Raw genomic sequence first — 24,156 nt, 5'->3', positions numbered from 1 at the left:
GATGCGGAAATTTTGGGATGAACGTACTCCAATAGTCTTCCATAATTTTACAGAAGTTGTGAAACCCTAATTTTCAGGTTGAATCTCGAACTTCAACCAATGAGAATAATTTCTCATACCTAAAAACAAAAGAACCATACTCACAACTCCCATAGGGAGAAGGAGATTTCCAAACATAAACTAAAAACCCCATAAAAGGGTTTGAGAAAATCTCATAAAAGATACTAATTTATTGAACAAAACAAGAAAATGAACTAAAAACTGAAAATAAAAGGGAAAAAGGGGCTTACCATGGATGAAAACATCCATGGCAGCCCCCTAATTGATGAATAAGGGGTAAGGGAGGCTAGGGTTTTAGAGAGAGAAAAAGGAGAAGGGGGGCTAATTCGATACTTCTTAATGAGGGGGCGTTTGGTTGGAAGGTTTCAAGAAAGGGAAAGGGAATTGAATTCCTTGTTTTTCTTTGTGAGTGTTTGGTTAGGCCTTGTTTGGTTCACATGAGAAGTAATTTCCCATGGGAATTTACATTTCATGGGGCATTCTTTCCCTTGTTAATTTCCTATGAATTAGACAAAATTGTTTGGTTGACACCATAGGAAATTGCATTTGACACCATGTTTCATGGGAAATTCTATTTCCCTTGGAATTTGTATTTCCTATGTTTCTCTCATTTCCCTCCAACCAAACACAACACTCATAATGTATTTTCTAGAAATTTGTATTTCCAAGGGAAATTGCTTCCAACCAAACAACACCTTAGTATGTTTTTTCAAACCATTTACCTTTTTTTTTGTTAGGATTACCCTTCTTCCCCTTATACTGATTCCCTACTACCCCAAGGTTTGGCATTACCCCATATCCCTCTATCATACAAATATTATTATTATTATTATTATTAATATTTTATTTTTTTAATTATCATTATTTATTATTTTTATTATTTATTATTTTTATTATTATTTTCATTATTTATTTTTATTTTTATTATTATTATCTTTATTATTATCTATTATTATTAATATTACTATTTATTATTTATTATTATATATTTTTATATATTATTATTATAATTTTTTGTTATAATTATTATAGTTTTTTATTTTTATTGTATTATTATTATTAATAATTATTATTATTTATTTATTTATTTATTATTTTAATTATTATTATTATTATAATTATTATTAATATTTATTATCATTATTATTTTAATTATTATTATTATTATTTAATATTATTATTTATTATTATTAATATTTTTATTATTATTTATTATTATTATCTATTATTATTATTTGTTATTATTGTTATTATTATTAAATAATAATAATAACTTTCCATTTTCTTTGATGTTCCTAACCAAACAACATTTTTAATTAAAGGGAAACCCTTTCTATTTCTCTTGTAACCCTTTCTCATATCTTTTCCCTTTCCTCTCAACGAACCAAACGCCCCCTGAAAGTTTTCTTTTTACTAGTTTTGAGAATGCTATATAGATAAGGATTAAATCTTGTCATCTTGACGAATAATATAAGAATTGATGATTAATTATCTTTAGCACTTTACAAATAAATTTGGTGAATGAGATTAAGGCCCTATTTGACAGCAGCTGTTAAGTTAGCGGGAGTTATTGGAGAAAGTCAAAACGCTATTTAAGAAAATTATGAGTGTTTATGTAAGGTAGAGATTGTAGTAGTCTAGTAGCAGATAACGGTTATAGTAGGTAATGGCCAATGGGTAGTGGTTGTAGAACATTACTATAAGTAACGTTTAAGATTTATAGGTGACGTTTTAGTGAATAAACACTTTATAATAGCATAAGGTAGAATTGTGAACCAATATTTTTATTTCTTTTTATGTTTCAAAATTGCTTTATTTTATGGTAATTTATTGTTTTTGCATTACAATAGCAATGATATGATTGAAATACTAATACTGAAGAGAATATATAAAAATATCTCACAGTATATTATATTCCAAATACCACAAGCATTTTAGTTAAAATAGGTAATATAATTTTTTTGAGGGTTGAATATTAGCTTAAATTTATACATCGTTGAGTAGTAAAAAAGGCGTATACTTCTTTTTCTATGTAAATTATTTGAAAAAATAATATTGAATTTAACTAATAATTAAATTATGGTAGCTCATTTCATATTTGAATAAAACGTCATATATTTTCTTTTATAATTGCACCAACTTCTTTTGCCAAACCTTGTAGTTTAACAAGTACTTTAAACGCTAATCATTAACAATTATTAATAGACAGCTAGCAGCTACCCCCACTAGCTACAACTACTGCCACGACTAACATCTACTAGAACGACTAGTTTCACCAAAAATGCCCTAAAAGTAATAGAGGTGTTTGAAATATGGTTTTTAAGTAGCCTTTTTTTTAAGGCTTTGGCTCTTTTATGTGGTAAAAAACTTGCGTAAAAATATGCATAATATACCAAAGGGTGTTATTCACGTCCAAGCAAGTTTCACTAATATCATGATTGTTACAAATGCAAGAGGTCGATTGGTTCCTCAAGCTTCTGTAGGTGCTTGTGTGATTCAAGAGTACAAAAATTGAGACACTAATTGCAACTGAAATCGCTGTTGAAAATTCTATTTGTGATGTGGTCAATGTATGTAACAAGCAAAAATAACGATAAAAGGCTTGGTTTTAGAATGGTTGCAACATCACAAGTTATTTGTAGAAGTGGTTGTAAAAATTGTCTTGAAATTTGTAAATTGGTATATTCTTGAGCTCCGTATGTACATAAAGAAAGTCGTGTACACATAATACTTGTACACCTAAAAAAAGACTCGTGTAAAAATAATAATCGAAGTGATTTAAGTTTGGTAAATGAATTTTTGAATAGCTGAAAAGTTGATTTTTTCTAAAAGCTTTAGTAGCTTTGTCTATTAGCTTTTGGTTTTTGCATTTATTCTACACTAATCAACTAATATTAACATACAAATTACTAACCACTTTTATCAATAGCCAGAGCCAACATAAACAACCAATAAAAACTAGTCTTGTCAAACATCTATACATATTAGATATTAGGATATGACAAAATAGATTTTGATTTCCAATAAACAACTAAACAAAATCTTAAGTACACACTTCGTTTTCCTGAAAAAAAGTAAATGTTTTGTTATTACAATCGATTTTTCTAAGTTTAAGTTTACATTAGCTAAAAAAGAAACGTACTCTAAATGAGATCCATATGTAAATATGTTTATAATATTTTTTGCTATTAATTACATATTGCCATATTGGATGTGTTGAATTGGACGTACCTATCTAAGGTTAAGAGCTCGTTTGGTTCATTATTTTTAGGGTCCAAGAAACGAAATCAATTACCAATTTCCTTTCTTCATGTTTGGTTCAACCCCTTACCAATCCATTACCATCACTTGGTGGTAATGGGCTCCCCCAATTTGTTACATCCCCTCCCTTCAAGTAACAAAATCCATTAGTTGGTGGTAATGGTTACCATTCCATGGCTTGAACCAAACACCCAACAAATGTAATCATTTTCATTATCATTTCCCTTCTTTATTTGTTTTCATTCCCTTTCCATTCCATATCTTCAACCAAACGACTCCTAATCCGACCCATAAAAGCCCTCCATAACCACCCCCAACCCCAATCTCAGGCCCCCATGAGGATTCAAACTCTCCCCTACCAGAAAAATCCAATATAAGTTCCCAGCTGAATTACACCACATCTCCATATTTCTGAACTTATACTTAACATATGTATGAGGATAACTCTAATTTTTTTACTAAACACATTGACATACACATAACATAAATGTACAGAACAATCCTAATTAAGAAACTAAAGCAACCTCGTCTTGCTTGATTTTGGCAAAACTTCCTACACTAGAGAAAATGTATTATGATATGATAGAGTTTGTGGAACTTTAATCTCATAGTGACCCATCTACAACACGTGGTTAATCATGATCTTCTTAAACATATCATAATGAGATACCAAAATGACATCTTACAAGAATACCAAAGTGATAGAGGCACCAAAGATTAGTCAAATAGGTACCAAAGCGTAACTTTGGTAAGTAAGAGTATAAGCTAGTATCAAAACTCAGTTAAATTAGTACCAAACTTACTTGGTACTAAACTTACATTTTGGTACCAAACTTACTTAGTACTAAACTTACACTTTGGTACCAAATAAAAGCACTTTAGTATTCATATCACTTTGATTGATATTCGATATCAATTTATACTTTTGGTAACTGGAATACTTTGGTATCCTTATGAGATGTCATTTTGACATCTTATCACGAGACACCAACAAATTCTCAAGTTTGTGAGGAGGAAGAATATATTGCATGTCCTCCTCATGTGTTTATGAGGTAAACTAAATTTGGGAAATAGAAGTAAAAAGTTCCATGAAAAAAAAAAATTTGATTCAAAGTTTCCCCAAATCGTTGTATACAGGATTAGGGGTAATAAGTTTAGGCCTATGACATCATAAAGAGTTTTGAATGAGGTTGAAATCTACTTTCTTAGTAGTTAAAGGTCTAGAAATTGAGAAACGTTTTTAAACTTTTGGGACCCAATGGTCCAGCATTTGTGATAATCTACTGGAGAGTACTTGCACCAACTAAGTCACTATCTAGTTAGAAAATTTCGACTACATACTGATGGAAATCTTTCAAGATCCTATCCATTGTGTTACGGGTGCCGCCAGGCGCCAGCTTGTCCGCCACCGGCCTTCGCAGCCTAGGCTGATGTCGAACATGGTTGGAGTTCATTGACAAATTTATGTAGTTAACTTTCAAGGCATAGTTTGGCATACCACAAAAGATAAGCTTTCTAATTTCCAAGAGTGGCTATTTACATGATCTCACTATTTGTATTCCATACGCTTTGCTAAAGCTCCTCATGATAAAACTTTATATCAGTGCCCACAAGAAACTATTCCTACAAGCTAGTTTTTCTGTGTGTGCCAAACATAGCCTAACAATTTTTTTTTTCTTTTTTGGTACCAAAATCCTATTTAAAATCCGAGTGCCAACCTAAGGGTGAGGTCGCATTAGTTTCGAGATGTCATAAGGATGCATCTGCATTAGTACCACCTCCACGACGACCTGCAGTTGTGTTCTTCAGTATCTGCATTATATAACAAGGTCATCAGAAAACCCAATGACAAAGAACTGTTGTTCACCACTTCACCTGGTAGCAAAAGGCAAACATAGCAAGTAGCAACATTCATTTCACTAGCTTCGCAAAAAAATAACAAGATAAAGATAGACTTAGGTAGTGTCCTCGCTCGCTGTTCTGTTTAACTTATTGCAGAAGAAATAAGTTTAGATGTAGATAAATTTCAACAAGTTATAAAAATAAGTTCAGACTAGCCAAAATCAATTGAATGCAAAGCACCCTTCTAAGTTTAATTTTCCAAAACTTGTCACCGAGAATAATTTAGTTTCACTAAATATTAGTTTTAGAAAGGGCCAATAAGCTCATTTTATGGGTGTACTCATTTCTAATTAAAGGTTTAAGGGGCTAACAAGTTGAGATGAGTTGAGATAAGGCTAATAAAAGCCATAGAACCATATATACTCTCTACTTCTAATTCTCATCATAACCCAATTAGATACACCTATCTCCACGGCATATAGGTCTCACATATTCAACGAATTCTAACAAAAGGCACTCACTAGCATGACTGCATGATCAAGCTCTAACGCAGTTAGAAGTATTCATCAACGAAACTGTAATGACATTGCAACGGACAGAGCCTCTGGAGTTATGCTAGCAAGTTCATGTTGATGCAACACATCATAGCTAATAATATCAACGTGGTTGGTGATTTACATAAAATGTCCATGCCAGCTACATACTAGCACATTGCACATTGTCTTTCAATCTAAAGCTATACAGAACAACGTAAATTTCATAACTTGCTCTCTGGTTAATAAGTTGTGCAAATCAAAACGAACAGACCAACAAATAGACGTGGAAAGCTATTAAGTTAAGCCTAGGTTATGAATAACTTATATTGCAACTTGCATGAAAGCAAAAACATCACTATCAAAGTGCATTAGATAGCCAAACAACTAGTGTGCACCACATAGCAGTAGAAGCAAAAATAACATGAGAAAATATGCACAAATGACCCAAGTAGCCAACCCAGCACGAAAATTCATTGAAACCATGTGATATAGCATCAGTAGAAATAAAGGCCGAGGAATGAGCTAGTGGACCCTGCACCCCATACTTAGAAAAATTCAAAACATATGAATCATGGGCCTTTTGTCTTCATTCATAACCCGTAGAACAAGATCATTGAGAAGCCAAATCAAGGGCATATTTGTTATATTCTTACCTCGCGTTTTTGGTTCTCATAACCGAAAATAGGGGATAATTTTTGAAGCTATAGTATACCAAATTGAGCTCACTTTTCCTATCTCTAAGACGAGGTTGACACCTCTCGGCTGAATCCTCGTTACCACTCGACACCCATACTTCCGTAACATTGTGGAAAGGCAGAACTATCCCTGGTGCTAAGACAAATACTTACTTGAGCTTATGATACATCAAAATCACAAAGTGGGTATGTGATAGGTAAAGAATATGATGCTGACCATATTCTTTTACATGACAATATGACAAAAACAATAGATGTAACATGTAACTTTACATATACCCATACTCATTGTTTGATCATAACTTTGCATGCAAATACATTATGGCTTATGCTAACTTTTCCCTATTCACAGTTCATATATTTGATCACAAAGATTAGTAAAATATAACAACTAAAACAAAAATAGTAAAACGTTTTGAAACTTACATGTCTAAGCATCTGATTCTCATTCTGCAAAGTAGACAGTCTTTCATCCAACTCTGAATTTCTCTTCTCCAAGTCTTTCACTCTTGTCTCCAAATCACTCAAATATGCCTTCTTTCTCTCTCTTGCTTGTTGCGCTGAAACTCTATTCCTCAACAACCTGCCCACATCAACCAAAAAAGATAAAAATTCCCAACTTTTAACCCCTGATTCTCAACAATCAAATTACCAACTTCGCTTGAAATGGTGTCATGAATTTCCAAAGTGCCCTTTTTCCATATTTTGTGAGAAGATATTTAGACTATGTTACTTGAACTCTTCAACTTTCCCTCTTAGTACCCTATATCGGATCCTCGATACTCGACATGATGAGTATGGATACTTGGACACTTCATTTTGGGCCAAAATCGACTAACTTTTTCATAAAATAAACCAGTAACACTTGAACACGTACTCGTGTCTGACATGAGTACCCGAGTCCGAGTAACATAGTTCTTTTTCCAAGAAACTAGAACAATGAAAAAAATAAAAATCAAATGCAGCTTTTCTTTACCTCTTTAAACGTTTGCTTTCTTTGTCAGCTGGGCTTCTACCCCTCTTCCTTTGGCTCTGGCCTGATGCTTGAACCCGGTCCGGACCGGCTGCTGAACCGGCATCTCGTCCGGAAGCCGAAGTTCCACCCGGTTCACCTCCCATCTCCGGTACTCTTCGGATTTCATCATCACTCTCCATTCCTTCAACAAAATTTAACCATCAATAAAAACAGATTAAATAATTAAAAAAAAAAGAGAAAAAAATATATATTTACACTTTCTAAGAGAATATAATGAGAAAATTACTATTAAAAATTTGCTCCAAATCCCAAGATATTGGGAAAATGAACTTTACCCATTCCAGAAAATTCCAATTAACTCTTAAAAAAATTAAATTTCCTCTAAAACTTAAGTTTTAAAACCATGAAAATCACTCATTTTTCCACACTAATTACACAATAAAAATCATAACTTTATCTAAAATCCCAACTCCTTTTACACTACCCACATAAAAATTTTCCATCTTGCAAAATCCATAAGTTAAAATTTCAATTTTTTTACAAAATTCCCACATTTCCTAACTACCCATTTCACAAAAATCTCAAATTTCACCAATACATCAAATAGTCACCAAAAATTTTCTCCATTTTACCTAATTTCCAAACTACCCATTTCACAAAAATCTTAAATTTCACCAATACATCAAATGGTGACCAAAAATTTCCTCCATTTTACCTCATTTCCAAACTATCCATTTCACAAAAATCTTAAATTTCACCAATACATCAAATGGGTACCTAAAAATTTCCTCCATTTTCAATATTTCATGCTAAAAAACTAAAAACAAATGAAAAAAAAGAAAAAAAAAAAAAAACCTTCTTTAACTTCAAGTTGAAGAGCAGAACCAGAAGATCTCTCACTACTAGAAGGCAAAGAAGTAGCAGCAGCTGAAGTTGCACTTGTTGTAGCTTGTTCTTGCATTTTTTCTTACCGTTAAAAAAACCCACAAAATTCAAAAAAAAAAATCTATAAAAAAAACTATGTTCTTCCTCTATTTTTTTTTTTTGAGAGAGAAAAGGCGGGATTTTTGTTGAAGAAGGTACTTAATTTTTTTTCTATAGTTTTTTACAAGTTAAAAAAAATAATAAAAATGGAGGAGAGAGAGTGAGAGGAGCCGTGAGATGGTGTTGTTGATGATGAACGATGGAGGAGACCAAACGTGGAGGTAATATAGCCATACACACTTGTGCTATAATCAAAGGTATAAACATGAGGATCGTGGAGGATTTGCAGCCGTTAGATTTGGAGAGAGAAATGATGGAAATTAATTAATTAAGGGTTTGTGATTTGTTTGAGAATTATTATGGGCATTTATAAGATGTGGAATATTGATAATTGTCATGATTTTCTGACATGGGTATGTGCTGGCTGAAAAAGGAAATGGTGGGTAGACTGTAGAGTAGAGAGTGGTTTGGTTTTGGACATTGGTTGTGAGATTACCCCACCATCTACTTATGTTTGGGACTTGAAAGTTGAAAGTAGGAATTCCCTATTTTCAAGCGTTGATATGTATAGCTGAATTGATTGACCTAAACGAGGTGTTGGTTCAATAAGATTATTCTTCTTATTCGGGTCCCCAGTAGGCCCAAAAAAAACATTGATAATGAGATTACTATTTTGTCCTTGGTTTGTGTGTGTAGATTCACTAGATTGGGTATGTGAGTAGTTGAGGATTGAGGAGTTTTTGGGGTTAAAGTCAATTTATTGAATTCTATAATTCCTAGGTAGACAATAACTAGACATACCATGAGCTTAATATTTTTTAAATGGGGAAGAAAGGCAACCTGGCTAGGGAAGTGTTTTTAACATTATGTATTAGGGGTTTTTGTTGGCTTAACTGAACAGAACTGAATTGAGCTGAATCGAATTGAAATAAAGTAAAATTGAAAGAAGAAAGTAGTTGAACTGAACTGAATTTAAAAGAAGTAAATTTAATTAAATTGAACTGAATTGAAATTATATACACAAGAACAGGGCCTTAGAATACGATCCCTCCATCTTATAAAATTTAAGTTTATCTTGAATTAGTTAAGGTAAGTTTAAATAAATTCTTATCTTGAATGATGGCAATGAAGTTTCTAAGAGATAATATGTGAGATAGTTAGTACACAATTGATTAATGCGTGCACAATGAGAACTGTGCTCCCACAATACAAAATAGAATATTTACGAATACGAAAATGAACATTTACGAATACGAAAACGAACATTTTACTGTGGAAGTGGAACATTACAAAATTCATTTACGAAAACGAACATTTTATTAATGAAATGGAACATTACAAGAATTCATTTATGAAAAAGAACATTTTACTGTTGAAGTGGAACATTACCATAATCCAAATACGAAAATGAACATTCTTGGTTGAAGTGGAACATTACTAGAATTCAATTACTTAAATAGAACATATGCTTATCAAATATAGAACTTATTTTTAGTGAAAATAGAACATAATTTTTGGTGGAAAATAAGTTTTAAAAGAACATTTTTTAAAATTGAACTTTTGCTTATCGAAAATAAAACAGATTCACAAAATATAGAACATAACTTTTTGCTGAAAAATAAGCTTAAAACGAACATTTGCTGAAATAGAACATTTGTTTATTGAAAATAGAACATCTTTTACGAAAACTAGAACATAATTTTTTGCTGAAAAATAAGCTTAAAACGAACATTTGTTGAAATAGAACATTGTTTATTGAAAATAGAACATCTTTTACGAAAACTAGAACAGAATTTTTTGCTGAAAAATAAGCTTAAAGCGAATATTTGTTGAAATAGAACATTTGTTTATTGAAAATAGAACATTTTTTACAAAAACTAGAACATATTTTTTTGCTGAAAAATATGCTTAAAATGAACATTTATTAAAATAATAGAACATTTACTTATCGAAAATGGAACAAATTCACTAGGTGCATGGTGTGCACCGTGCTCCCGGGAGCACAATAGAATTTTCACGCAATTGATAGAGAAATCAGATGGTAAATATTTGGAGTTTTTGAGGACAATGATACTTTTTTTAAGCAGAAAGTCAATGTTACTTTGATTATTTCATTTTAATAGCTAGATGTAGACGATCATTTTATTGCTAAGACAAGGGTGTTAATGTGTTATGGATTGAAGGATATCAATTTCAACTAAGAAGATGAGGTGTGACTGAGTTTATTAGTGTAGACTGATTACGGCTCGTTTGGTAGTTGGTCATAAATAGTGGTAATGGGAATGAATTTGTGTGTAAATTTTTGAAAAATATCATTGTCCATTCCCATGGTAATGCTAATTTATCCTAAAGTGCACACTTTCCTTCTTGAATTTTCATTCCCATCCAATACCACCTTGTAGGGTGGTAATGAGTGGTAATGAAAATTAGTTCTCCTTGGAGACAAAAACACAAGTTTAGGGGTGAGATTGCTTGCCCATGGAGAAAAAATGTCACCCATGGAGATTTTAAGGGTCTTTCCCTAATAAAATTACACTTAAAATTCATTCCCATTACCACAATTTATTAACGACTACCAAACGGGCCGTGAGTGTTACTATGAAGTTTCTAATTGTAGGAAAGTCATTTTTATGGAGTTCTCCAAGATCATTTTTAATTATAACAAAGAGCGAAAAAAAGGTGTCACGCTACATAATAGTACAAGTTATATATGAGGCTTGAGATACTTAATAGTATCTATATATATATATATATAAAACAAGGTTCAATTGGCTTATGTGTCAAGCTAATGCTCATTTTGCCACATGTCATCACTATACTTATTCTTATTCTTTTAATGCCACGTGTACAATGGATCAATTACAATCTTATAAATTTGGTAAGTTTAACTCAACAAATGGAATTGCTTTACAATCATATTATTTACGGCACAGTTGCTAACTAATAGTAAACAATATTAATATTGATAAAACTTACCATTTTACATTACCATTTATGTAACTTATCAAAAAAATAAATGTTATTATATAAGATGTTCATGTAATCACACCCTAATATAAACTGATTTTCTTCCACTTCTTTCTTTACACGAAAAATAAAAAAAATTCAAATGAATCTCAAATAAAAAAAAAAAAAACTACCATGTTAGCACAAAAACAAAATGGCGTTACCGTAAACAAAAAAAAAAAGATGAAGTTTACTACAAAAAATTTAAATTCATAAAACCCTAAATATTTAACAATGGAACAAACTTATATTGTCTATTTATTTTTTACTAACTTTAAAATTATTGTGTCACTCACCGGTAGAAATCATCCTTATTTCAATAATCTTAATTCTAAATTTTTTTATTTGATGAATAATTTTTAAATTCCTAATTGACAGTTATACTACTAATATATTGAATTAATTTTCACTAACTGTTAAAACTTAGAATCTTAATTTTTTCAATAAATTTCTCACTCACTAACTGTAATAAATTACAAAATTTTCAATACATTGGCATATTGACTATTTCATTCCAACCTTAGCTTATATTATTGATTTTTCTCACTCACTATTATCAATTTTAAGAATTATATGACTCATTTTAGTATTATAATTATATGATATATCTATATATATATATATAGGTTTAAGTTCATATGAGAACCACTCTTATGGTGAGAAGCGTGAGAACCACACATTTTTCCTCATTTTACGAAGATTAGGATCATTTCATAACATTTTTGCTCATTTTTTGTTTCACTTATTTTATGGTTTTGCTCATTTAACAATTTTGTGCTTATTTATCAACGTTTTTGCTCATTTTACGTTTTGCTCATTTTACTTTTTTTTTTCTCATTGAATTTTTTTATGCTCATCTTACATTTTTCTTCTTTTACATTGTACATTTTACGTTTTTGATAACTTAGTATTTTCTACTCATTTTTATGTTTCTGCTCATTTGTTACTTTTTTTGCTCATTTTAGGAAGTTTTTGCTCATTTTAAGTGGTTCTCACGGTTCTCACCATAAGAGGGTTCTCACTAGAACCCAACCCTATATATATATATATATATATATATATATATATATATATATATATATAATATATATATATATATATATATATATATATATATATATATATATATATATATATATGCTAAAAACTACATGGATGGAAACATAAAATTAGTTCAATTTCATCATAATTAGTCAAAATCAAAATTTTTTTAAATGAACTTACCAAATAATTTCAACCTATATTGACCCATTTAGAAAATTTCTTCAAACTACATATCAATCCAACTCCATATATTCCCCTCAAAAAAAAAAAATCCAACTCCATATATTTGTAGTTTTGCATGCGGTCTTTAAATCTTCTTCACTTTGTAGATCGAATGATTCTACACCTTGGTTGTATCAAGGAATTATAGTAACCATGCTTCAAATGCAAAGAACATGGAGATCAAAGGCTTAATTTCTTCATAAAACTCACATGCATGAGTTTTATATTTGTTGTTGATGCAAAAATCGATGACTTGGAGTATAATTTTGATGGATAATTTGTAGCTTTAAAGTATAAAAAAATGTAGCTAAGAGAGATTTGCTAAAAAAACGTAGATAAGTTGTATGCAATAATCGGTAATAAGATAGGTTTGGTTGTAATAAGTTTAGATCATCTAGGCGTGGGTTGTAATAAGATAGAGATTGTATGTAAGATAGAGATTTAGAATCAATTTATGGAGAAGATGATGTATGTAGTTGTAATAAGAGAGATTGTATGATATTTTTTATTAAGTTAGAACACATAGTGGACTTGGAGCATTATTTTATAACCAAGGGCCAAATTGTTTGAAGCATCATTATAGTAAAGTGGTATGCTCATTTATGGAGAACACAAAATTTGAGCCATTTTGATTGTGTCCAAATATAAGAAAATATAACTTTTACAATCAAAGTTAATCTTTAAATAAACACTATTTTACTAGCTTCCATCTCACTCTTTTTCACTAAAGGAAAGAACTTACCACTTCAGATATTCAAATGTGTAAAAAAAATTATATGGACTTGGCCCACACTAAAATCGTATGGATCTATGCTAATTCATGTTATTAAAAAAAAGTCACTATATAAAAAAATAGATATAATATCTGAGTAAATATAGGTTGTAAAGTTTGATGATGTGGAAAAAAAACTGCAAAACTTTGCGCTAGCAGACATTGAAGATTTGAAGCTAAGCTACAAAGTAATGGCAGCACATTACGTAAATTCAGCGAAATGCCATTTTCTAATGATCTGATCATAGAAGACGGGAAAAACAAAATGAGAATGGACGAGCTTTCCTATGACCGAGGGAAGTTAGAAGAGGAGTTCCAGCGACTGTTTCAAGGATTAACAACTGAGCAACGTGGAATTTATAATGAAATTATGTCAGTTGTATCACGAGGAAAAGGAGGGGTGTTCTTTGTATATGGATACGAAGGAACATGTAAGACGTATCTTTGGAGATTGTTGTGTGCCTCATTAAGGCGTAAAGGAGATACCGTTTTGCCAGTCGCATCAAGCAGAATAGCTTCTTCATTGCTTCTGCGCGCGAGGAAGAACTACTCATTCTAGGTTTGGACTCCCGTTAAATGTTGCTGAGAACTCAACATGTGTTGGCATTAAGCCAGGCTCGGACTTAACCGGACTCCTTATGAAGACAAAGTTAATCATATGGGATGAAGCTCCCATGATGCATAAATACTGCTTTAAGCTCTAGATAGGAGTTTAAAGGATGTTATGCAGTTTGTGAATCCTGTAATCAAGATATCACATTTGGTGGCAAGGTTGTAGTTTTTGCTGGTGATTTAAGAAAAATATTACCCGTGGTGCCTAAAGGAAGCAGACAAGACATTGTCTTCTCAGCAATAAATAGTTCTTACTTATGGGACTTTTGCCGAGTACTTAGGCTGACAAAGAACATGCGCCTCACAACAGGTTCAAGTAATTGAAATGTTGATGAAATTAGAGAATTTTCATAATGGATACTCAATGTTGGAGATGGCTAAGTTGGAGGGCCAAATGATGGTGAGACCGATATTGAAATACCCCATGAAATGTTGGTAGATGGGGGACATGACCCTATTACGATTATAGTAGAAAGCACATATCCTGACATAGCGGATCACATTTGGGAACCAAGTTATTTTCAAGAAAGAGCTATTCTTGCTCCAACCAATGAAATTGCTGAGACGGTTAACGATCACATGTTATCTCAATTGCCAGGTGAAGAAAGAACTTACTTGAGTTCAGATGCAATTTCAGTGGAGGAAGGAAATTTTGGAATTCATGAGATGTATTCAACAGAGTTCCTAAATACAATTAAATGCGGAGGATTACCAAACTGTAGTATACGACTGAAGGTTGGAGCATCGTGACGCTCCTAAGGAATATTGATCAAAGTTCTGGGCTATGTAATGGCACAAGATTGGTCGTTAAGCACTTAGGTGATCGCATTATAGAGGCTATTGTGGTATCTGGTAGTAATTTGGGCAATAAGGTCTTCATTCCACGAATGATGCTGACTTCGTTAGACTCAACAAAATTTCCCATCAAGTTCCAACGGAGACAATTCTCTTTGGTTGTGTGCTTAATGACAATCAATAAAAGTCAAGGACAATCACTTTCGCATGTTGGCCTATATCTTCCTCGGTCTGTTTTCAGCTACAAACAATTTTATGTGGTCGTATCAAGAGTTACTAGCAAGAAGGGTTTGAAAATTTTAATAGTTGATAAAGAACGTGGAACATCAAATGTTACCATGAACGTAGTGTACAAAGAAGTATTTCAGAATGTTGGTTAAATACTCTTATTATTAATGTTACTCAATAATTAATTTTTATTTTCATCCACTTTGTTGACATGTATTTTTTTTACCTCAGATTTTCATGATTTATATTGCATGCCAAATGTTACCACGAACGTAGTGTACAAAGAAGTATTTCAGAATGTTGGTTAAATACTCTTATTATTAATGTTACTCAATATTTAATTTTTATTTTCATCCACTTTGTTGACATGTATTTTTTTCCTCAGATTTTCATGATTTATATTGCATGCGAACTTTAAGTGCTTCAAAATATGTTGCAACAATATTTACAGATATTACATTTGATGTACACAATTATCTCAAAAAATAAACTTCCCGTGCATTTTTGCACGGGTTAAAAGCTAGTTAGTTATATGAAAGTTGTTGAAATCAATAGGTTACCTTTATGTGAATTATACCCACATTGGTAAAACTTGAGAGAAAATACTAACTTACAAGCAAATTAAATTACTTACACTGTTGTCAATTGGTTTTAAAATGTAGTTTCCTTTGAGCTTTTATTTGAACTAGACTCTTCTTCAAGTTGACTATGTTACATGCTTATATTTTACTACCCCCAATTATTTATAATTTGTTCACTTGTCTTTTTAGGGTCTAATTTGAAAATGTGTAGCTATAAATTTCGTTAATGTGGTTCTTACTTGATTCATTGCAATATTTATTTTAAAATATGTGCTTCCTCTAATTTTAACTTATATATAATTAAGCATAATAATGGGTAAAGTGTAATCAGTGATATTAGAAAAATAGTGACAAATTTAAAAATAAATATGAAGAAGTATTTTATTAAAAAATTATGATTTTATTACATTAGTCCTTTGTTTATGCAAGTCATCATTCTTTTAATGTACATACCTAATCTATGATATCCTAGATACGTCACATATCACATTGCATGATAATCCCTGAAAGCAAACTAGACATGATATAACTAACCATCGTCACAATACAAACATGATAAATAATATTGTTCACAATAAATAACATTGTTCATGATCTATATACTTCTTCAATGGTTAACAAAATATATATGATAATTGATACATTCAAGTTAAGTATATTGCTCAGTGTTACACTCATTTTTAATACTTCATCTTTTGTGGAATAAGTGAAACACTTATTTTTTTATTTGAAAGTTTTTTGACATAAACTTTCCATTTATTTCAAAACGGAGGACGTATATTGTTTACTTTTTTGAAGTTTTAGACAAAGATCCATGTTCATTCAAGATTCAACCAAATAAGTCAAAGTCAGTGATCAATTTTTCAGGAAAGACTAACAAAGATCAACATTCAAACTAACAGACCCTTGACGCCAAAATACAAAGCAAAGGAACGGTTGCCAAAGACCATTTGATATTCAAATCTAACAGAAATTTAGTCGAAGAATATTATTTTAAACATGTCTGAGAGGCTATAAATAGAAGACTAATCATACATAGAAGCAAACAATACCACCACAACCAACCAATTTTTTTGTTCTAAGTTTGCCTTAATTTTATCCTAGAATTAGCATGTTATAGTGCAACTTATCATAGTTTTAGTTACAAGTGTTGTTCCTCAACTATTCAATCATTGTAATTGATGTGTTATTCTTTCTTTACAATAATATCCAATGCTTGATCTTCCTTAATCGAGCCGTGTTTGGGGCCTAAGAGGATCATGGCCCATACAGATCATAACATAGCTTTAAAGGAAATCAATGGTAATCAATAGTTGTATCTTGTATTATTGATAAATTGTTCTTCCTCCATAACTATGCTTGTTATTTTTTGTTGAATTGACCCTCCTCCACAACCAAATTTAACTTCGCCCCTATCTTCCATTACTTCACCTTAAGGTTGTGAATTCGACTTAAGTTTGGGTAATATACTTGTTCTCTCTTCCAAAGTGTAAATTTTTACTTGTTTGTTGATGATCTTTCTTTTTTTAGATTACTTGTATGTTAGTTAGGGACCCTTATATATAGGGGCCAATAGCCGTGATGGACATATGATACAAACCCCAACTCCCCTAGGCACTCTAGACTTTTACTGACGGGGATCATTTACTTGTTTGCATTTTTGCATCAACGCTTATAATCTAGATACTTCTTCAATTCAATGGTTGATGATAAATCAAGAAAATTATTTCCTCTATTTTTCTATTAGTTGCAATTGGAAATGACAGTTGGTAATGGATCCTACCCAGATCCGTAGATTCGGATCCATTTTAGACAGATTTGGGTTCTCAAATTTCGGACCCTATGGATTCAGATAGGATCTAGGTCTTCCTTGAAAAAGCGGATCTAGATCGGGTCCTAAACTATTACCTTGATTCAGATCCATTTACCCGTTTTATGTGTAAAAACGGATTTTTGCTTGAATTTCGAATTATTTTTCTAATTAATGTGTGATTTTTGTGCGAATTTACTGGATAATTGAGTTTGAAAATTGGGTTGATAATTGTTAATTTTTTAGAATTAGTTGATTAATCTACAGTTTGATGAATTGTTGTAAATAGTTACAATGGTTATTTTTCATAAATTAAATGTAATTTTTGGTTGATATTTGATGACTTTTTTGTTTAAAATCTTTAATTATTGTGAAAATTAGGTTAGTTTGAATAAAATAGGCAAGGATACGTTTAGGACCCGGATTCATAGGATCCATACGAATCTAGATCCTCATTCTTATTACCTAAAGGATCCGGGTAGGATCTGGATCCTTGTCTAAAAAACGGATCCAGATCCTAGAGGACCCTGTTCAGATCCTACCCATTGACATATCCTACCCATTGACATATCTAGTTATAATATTTTGACTTTTACGCTTGCCAACGCATACCTTTGACAGTTAATATCTTATTGGTGAAAATATTTACAAAAAAATATAAATACACATTGTGATAACTCCCACAACATTTTACTTTAGTTCTTAGGCCAGACTTATTGCCCGAGTAATTATATTTTTTCATTTATTAACATTTTACTTAAAAATGATAACAAATATAATTTAATTTATTGGTTAAAACTTTAGTATATAAGTTTAAAGATACATCATGAAATCCAATACAATGCATTTTATTCATTTTTTTTAATTGTGTGCAGATTACATGGATTTGAATACCCTAAGGAAAAGCACCACATGACATCATTTCTTATCTAGAACCGTCTTTTAAATGTTATTATACATTTATTTTTATATAAGCCAACAAATTTCAGTGAAAGTTAGTACTCATATAAATAACGCAAAAGTCAAAGTTTTGGAACTAATATAAACCAGAGGAAGAACAAGTTTTAGATAACAGTTCTCATATGATTGTCATATTAATGTTGCCTGGTTATGCCCTAGTATAAATACAATTCTGGTCATTTTATCTTATTATCAATCACATTAAGATAGATTACCAAGATTAAAGAGAGATCTTTGAGGGATATACACTATTATTGGTCATCCTTAATTCCTATTGAAAATCAGTGTTGAACATGAAATCGAGCTCAAATAAGCTAGGAATTTGACTCAAGGTCAGATGCAACTGCTACGTGCAGATGAGCAGCCCCAACCCAAGTTACCCGTGAGGAAGATTCAAACCAAGTAGATTAAGCCATAAAGATAGCATGAAATTTATATAATACTTATACATCATAAAACATTTTACACCATACTAATTCGATAGGATAACAGAATTACTGGGCAGTCACAGATTCAGACGAGGAGCGTCGAAAAGGGCGTTGTTGTTCAGGCACTCCTTCAGCAGCACGTTTGTCTTCAAACCATTTTACAACTTTCAAGCGAGGAAGGTTGGTCACATGAACTATGCTGCTAATCATCGTATTCTGCACATCATTAAAGATCTAGGCTCAATCTCCCCCAGAATAACTTCGAAGACACAAGTAGTCAAAAGAGAGAACAAAGATGTAAAAACAAGGACATATCTGGCATATAATGTAATGTAAAGCTTTGCCATTGCAGAATCAATTGAACTAGATGTCTGCTATCAGAAAATGATGAATGGCGGATCGTGTGGTGATGATAATACCCATATTAGACACGGGAAGAAAAAAAAATCTCAAGGGAACTCCTGAAATACATACGAGCATTTCGGAAATTTACAGGCTTTATATAGGAGGTATATATTTTTGGAAGAAATTTATGGGGCTATCATGAGTCATGACTGTCAGTTACTGAATTATACCCAATAACCGGTTTTGTGACTTGTGTCGGATTGTCATCGATAATTTGATGATATAATTGATAAGCAGCATATAAAAGCTGCTTCTTTGCAGAATGCAGCAAACATATGAAAGAAACAAAATGTAAATCAATAGAAATACGTGAACTTACAGTAGGACGCTTGGTACGTCTATAGACATTTTCTAAAGTTTCAAGTTGCACTTTCTTCAATCTCTTTTGTGCAGACCAACTGTCTTGTAGGACATGGATGGGGGTTTCAACATTGGGTTCAGATGGAGCAGAATCATCAGCAACCACCTCAGAAGGAACAAGCACCTCAGGTGGAACAGATGGCATGTCTTCAGAAACCGGAATTGCTATAGGAGGCTTTGGTTTATCAGGCAAAGTAGCGCTCATCATTAACAGCTTTGGAGGTGGGTCCCGTAGCAGCTCAAGAACGATAGCCCTATCAAGACATAATTCAGCTGCAAGATTTTTTATCTGCAAGGCATGTGACAGCTTTGTTAAATGACAAAATGATAGTTTGAAGTTTAATGAGAAAGAGAGCAGTTCATTCATGAACTCAAATAAGATATAAAGTTATATCCCCTTGACGAATGACAAATTTTACATACACCATGAACAATATAATTATGAAATAATACATGATAGATCATCTCCTTTTTCAGCTCCCTTAGCAAAATCCTACCGGAAAGAACTAGTTTCAAACTAGGGGTCCTGACCCCCTATTTCACAAATTGCAATAGAATAAACGACGTCACCTCAGTGTTTGCCAAAAGATAAGCTTGTAATTGTTTTAAGCACTTATTGTCACAACTCACAAGAAGAACAACCCAGTTTAAATCTTGCTCATTCTGACTTCTAAGATAGTAGCAATGCTAGTAATCATCATCTTGGTCGATAAATTGCAAATTAATACTCTTTTCTTTTCTTGCATCAAATTTTTTTTGCCAGAATATATTTCACACTTTCTTTTTTACAATCTCTATTTTCAGCTTTCTTCCTCAATGTCTTGTTCTCTTAATTCATATGCAAATATAAAATCAATCCATATCTTGCAGGGGAAACTGATACCGAACCCTTTGGACACTTATTATGCACAAATACAAATGGTTCCAACTTCCAATGATAAAGAGCAGAAGACTTACACTAGTTTTACGGCGGCCAGCTTTCAGTGCATACGCCAATCGCCGGAGTTGCCAACCTTTCAATGTTATTGGTTCCTCTTCCTCTTCATCATCAACATCATCTTCTCCAACTTCATCTTCCATTTGTTCTTCTACCTCTTCTCCTTCTACAGCATCATTTGGTGTCAAATTCAACAGATGTGATATACTTTCATCTTCCGCCAATGCTTCTTCCAACTCACGTTCAAGCATGGCAAGCTCTTCTTCAGAGATCTCATCCTCGCCATCATCTAATAACTGCTCATCTGCCTTGAGATCTTCTTCAAGCTGCTTAAAAAGAGCCTCAAAAGCATCCTCATTCACATCTTCTTTATTTGAGTCCACTCCCTTGCGACTCTGCAAGCAACAAGAGAAATTATCCTATTGCGTTGTACAGGTATAATGTAACTCTTACCCTAGTCTAATAAAACATTAAACAAAAAATACATCGCAACAACAAAGGCAACGTAGGAGATGAAGCATACACAACACTATTAATCCAATGAATTTGCAAATCCCCATAATCAGGGCTAAAATGCAAAACAACTTTGTGCAAAGGAGCTACAACTCCACAAGATTGTAAATGTATCTTGAAATGTATCACAAGTGGGACTTGCATGATTGGTGATACTATTTGGATTTTGCTTCCATGTTATCATTTTAGTTTAATTAGAACATCCACTGTTCCGCATCACAATCATAGCAATCAACAAGTCAACAACAAATAAAACCTGGAATTCCTACTACAATTCCACTTCATACAAACTAAAACTAGACCAGTTCTTCACTTTACCGGGGAAGGGGAAACACGTACACTCAGGCCGGCGATAACCAAATACAGAACCACCAAACATTACAGCTAATCTCATACCACACTCTGACAATTAATATGTGAACACATAGCAATTGATTGAATTGCATAATCAGGAAAAAATTACAACACAATTATAATATCTCAATCTCTTTCAAGAGGGAAAATTACAACTTACAAGTAAAACTTCAGTTCTTATTAAATTATCAACAAATATTGGAAACAGAATAATATCCAAAGCTGTTCCACCACACAATTCTAGCAGTACGCTAACCAGATAGGCTTATTTCTCACTAAAAGAATAAGAATTCCAGCTTATAAGGTTAGACATTTCAATTAAAAAATCAACCAAAAACACAGAACTGGACACTCATGAAATTGGAACAGAATTATATCCAAAATTGATACTTCCTAGTCTTCTTTTTTAATTGCAACGTTTCCCCTATTTAGAAGTTTTAAATTAAACGGAGAAAATATTATCTATATAAATAAATTAAAAAGTGTTTTTAAGCACGTTTATACATCACGTAATATTGATCCTTTAGTTTTTTCGTTCCATGTCATCAGCATACATTAAAAAACCTTCAAAAATTAATACAATAAAGTTCCAACTAGTAGTGACAATGAGACGAGATAACTTACGAGCTACTCAAGCTCAACTCGAGTGAGCTCGAACGCAAGCTCACTCGAACTCGACTCGAGATGTTGGTGAGTCGAGTTGAGCAACCGGAACTCATGAGCACCTCGAGTACCCAATTATCAATAATAAAATACCTAAATTCAACATTTTTCTACCTTGTTATTGCTTTTAACATGAGACACAAGCCACCCGAAATCTAATCGATCAAAGCTCAACTCAGTTAATGCTCGACTCAATCAAAGCTCGACTCAATCAAAACTCGACTCCAGCTGGACTCAACTCATAATCGACTCGAAATATTAACGAGTCGAGTCGAGCTAGCTCAAACTCGAACTCGACTAGTATCATTGTCACCCCTAATTCTAACCAATGAACTATGCAACCTTAAATGCTACTTTTTAACATGAAATTATTAATAACACGAGGCATCTCCCGGACCTAATAACTAGTTTTGAGATTAAAAAGAGAGAAAAATGATACCTTGTTTTTCTTAGAGGGGGAAGTGAGGGGGCGTGAGGAGTTACTACGTCGGCGAGCGAGAGTAAGGACAGAGCGAGATAGAGGGACACGTGGCAGAGAGAGATAGGATGGTTTGGGGTTAACAGAGGAGAATAAATTGGTATGAGATTGAGAAGAAGAAGAAGAGGTTGAGCTTGAAAGAGTAATGGAAGGGGAATTATTATGTATACATGTTAACCTCATTTTTTTTTTTTTTGTTATTGTTATCCTTTGCTTCTTCTTCTTCAGTGTTCAACAGCTAAAGTGTTTAACGCTCTGAGAATTGAGGATGTCAATGGGTTGGGTTTCCTTTGGAATGGACTATAGAGACTTGCCGACCCGTTTAGATATGTTTGGGAATTGAGATAGGTGATGCTATCATTTATGTAGGGCTAGATTATGAAGGATAATATTATTTCCGTTTCATAATATATGCACTATTTTTTTTATATGTTTTACTATTATTTATCAGTTAATTTTGACAATTTTTTTTACGATTGGTCAAGGAAAAACATAGTTAAATAGGATCTTGTTATATTTGTTTTAATGTCAAAAAAAAAAATTCAATTTTTTTAAAATTTTAATTTATAAGTAATTAGAGATATTAATGTTCAAAAAAGTATATTGGAATAAGTAAAAAAACAAATAAAGGATGTATTGTGAAATGTAGGTAGTTAGGGTTGTAAGTTACTTGGTTAAAAATCGAAAACCAAACCGAATTAGTAATTTGGTTTGGAATTTTTATGAAATCGATTTGGTTTGGATTCTAGTTTTTTTTTCGATTTTTTTTGGTTTGGTTCGGTTTTGATTTCGGAAAACCGTAAAAACCGATTCAAGTCAAAATATATATATGTAGGTCCCCGTCCCGTTCCAACTCTCGAAAAATATTGGCTTTTGCCACTTTGGTTTTCCTTTTCTCAAAATCCTAAATCCCCTACGACGTAAGTTGGTAAGTTGGGTTTCTTGCTCCTCTCTCTCCTAAGTCTTAAGCAGTAAGTCACCACCAAAAAATATTGATTTGGTTGTAGTTTGGATTTTGGAACATTAAAAAAAATTGGTTTGGTTTCGTTCGGATTGGAAATTTTTTAACCGATTTTATTTCGATTTGGCATGGTTTTGTCCTTAAACCAAACCGAAAACCAAACTTACACATCTAGAGGTAGAAGATCAATATGTAATGGAAATAAAAGAAGTAAGAATTTAGACAGTATTGAAAAAGATAGTAAAAAACCCTTCTCCCTTCCCAAAAATACTCTTCCTCCAACCCTAAAAGCCCCTCCCTTGCACTGCCAGTCCCTCCACTGTTCTAAAAAACCCCTCCTTTGAAACAACTCCCCTAAAACTAGTAAAAAGATTTCTTTAAAAAAATTATCGTTTAAACAGGTAATCTGTCCATTTGAACCGTTATTATAAAGCACCTCCTAAAGTTGTGACTGCTTGTTAATAAGCGAATGTTGGAACCTTTTATGAAAGAGCTGCCATAGTTGAGACTACCCTTATCAATTTTCCTTTATATATAAATGAGCTAAATATTTTAAAATTGTGTACTTTTAGAGGAGTAAATATGTATGTTAGAGGTTGTTTGACAATCTATTGTTAACTGTTTGTTTTTTATTAGTCTAGTTGACTTGTTTGACTGGTAGAAGCTTAACTGT

General features: G+C 32.2%; 2 protein-coding genes across 2 annotated transcripts; both read right to left on the bottom strand.

The window, feature by feature from the left end:
* Positions 1–4,816: 4,816 nt before the first annotated feature.
* Positions 4,817–8,755, bottom strand: LOC104887661 (transcription factor HY5). Its single transcript, XM_010672350.4, has 4 exons — positions 8,226–8,755; positions 7,371–7,551; positions 6,821–6,977; positions 4,817–5,133 (listed from the first exon to the last, which is right to left on the bottom strand). The coding sequence occupies exons 1-4, from the start codon at positions 8,329–8,331 to the stop codon at positions 5,071–5,073; spliced, it is 507 nt and encodes a 168-aa protein (XP_010670652.1). The 5' UTR covers positions 8,332–8,755; the 3' UTR covers positions 4,817–5,070.
* Positions 8,756–18,791: 10,036 nt separating this feature from the next.
* On the bottom strand, positions 18,792–22,864 carry LOC104887662 (hypothetical protein). The gene is made up of 4 exons (XM_010672351.4): positions 22,484–22,864; positions 20,535–20,909; positions 19,537–19,866; positions 18,792–19,028 (listed from the first exon to the last, which is right to left on the bottom strand). The coding sequence occupies exons 1-4, from the start codon at positions 22,703–22,705 to the stop codon at positions 18,879–18,881; spliced, it is 1,077 nt and encodes a 358-aa protein (XP_010670653.2). The 5' UTR covers positions 22,706–22,864; the 3' UTR covers positions 18,792–18,878.
* Positions 22,865–24,156: the final 1,292 nt, after the last annotated feature.

Source organism: Beta vulgaris, chromosome 2 (assembly GCF_026745355.1).
Source record: "Beta vulgaris subsp. vulgaris cultivar EL10 chromosome 2, EL10.2, whole genome shotgun sequence".
NCBI classification, from domain to species: Eukaryota; Viridiplantae; Streptophyta; class Magnoliopsida; order Caryophyllales; family Amaranthaceae; genus Beta; species Beta vulgaris.
Note: the sequence above shows the minus strand (reverse complement) of the source record. Positions and strands in the feature narration are given on the sequence as shown.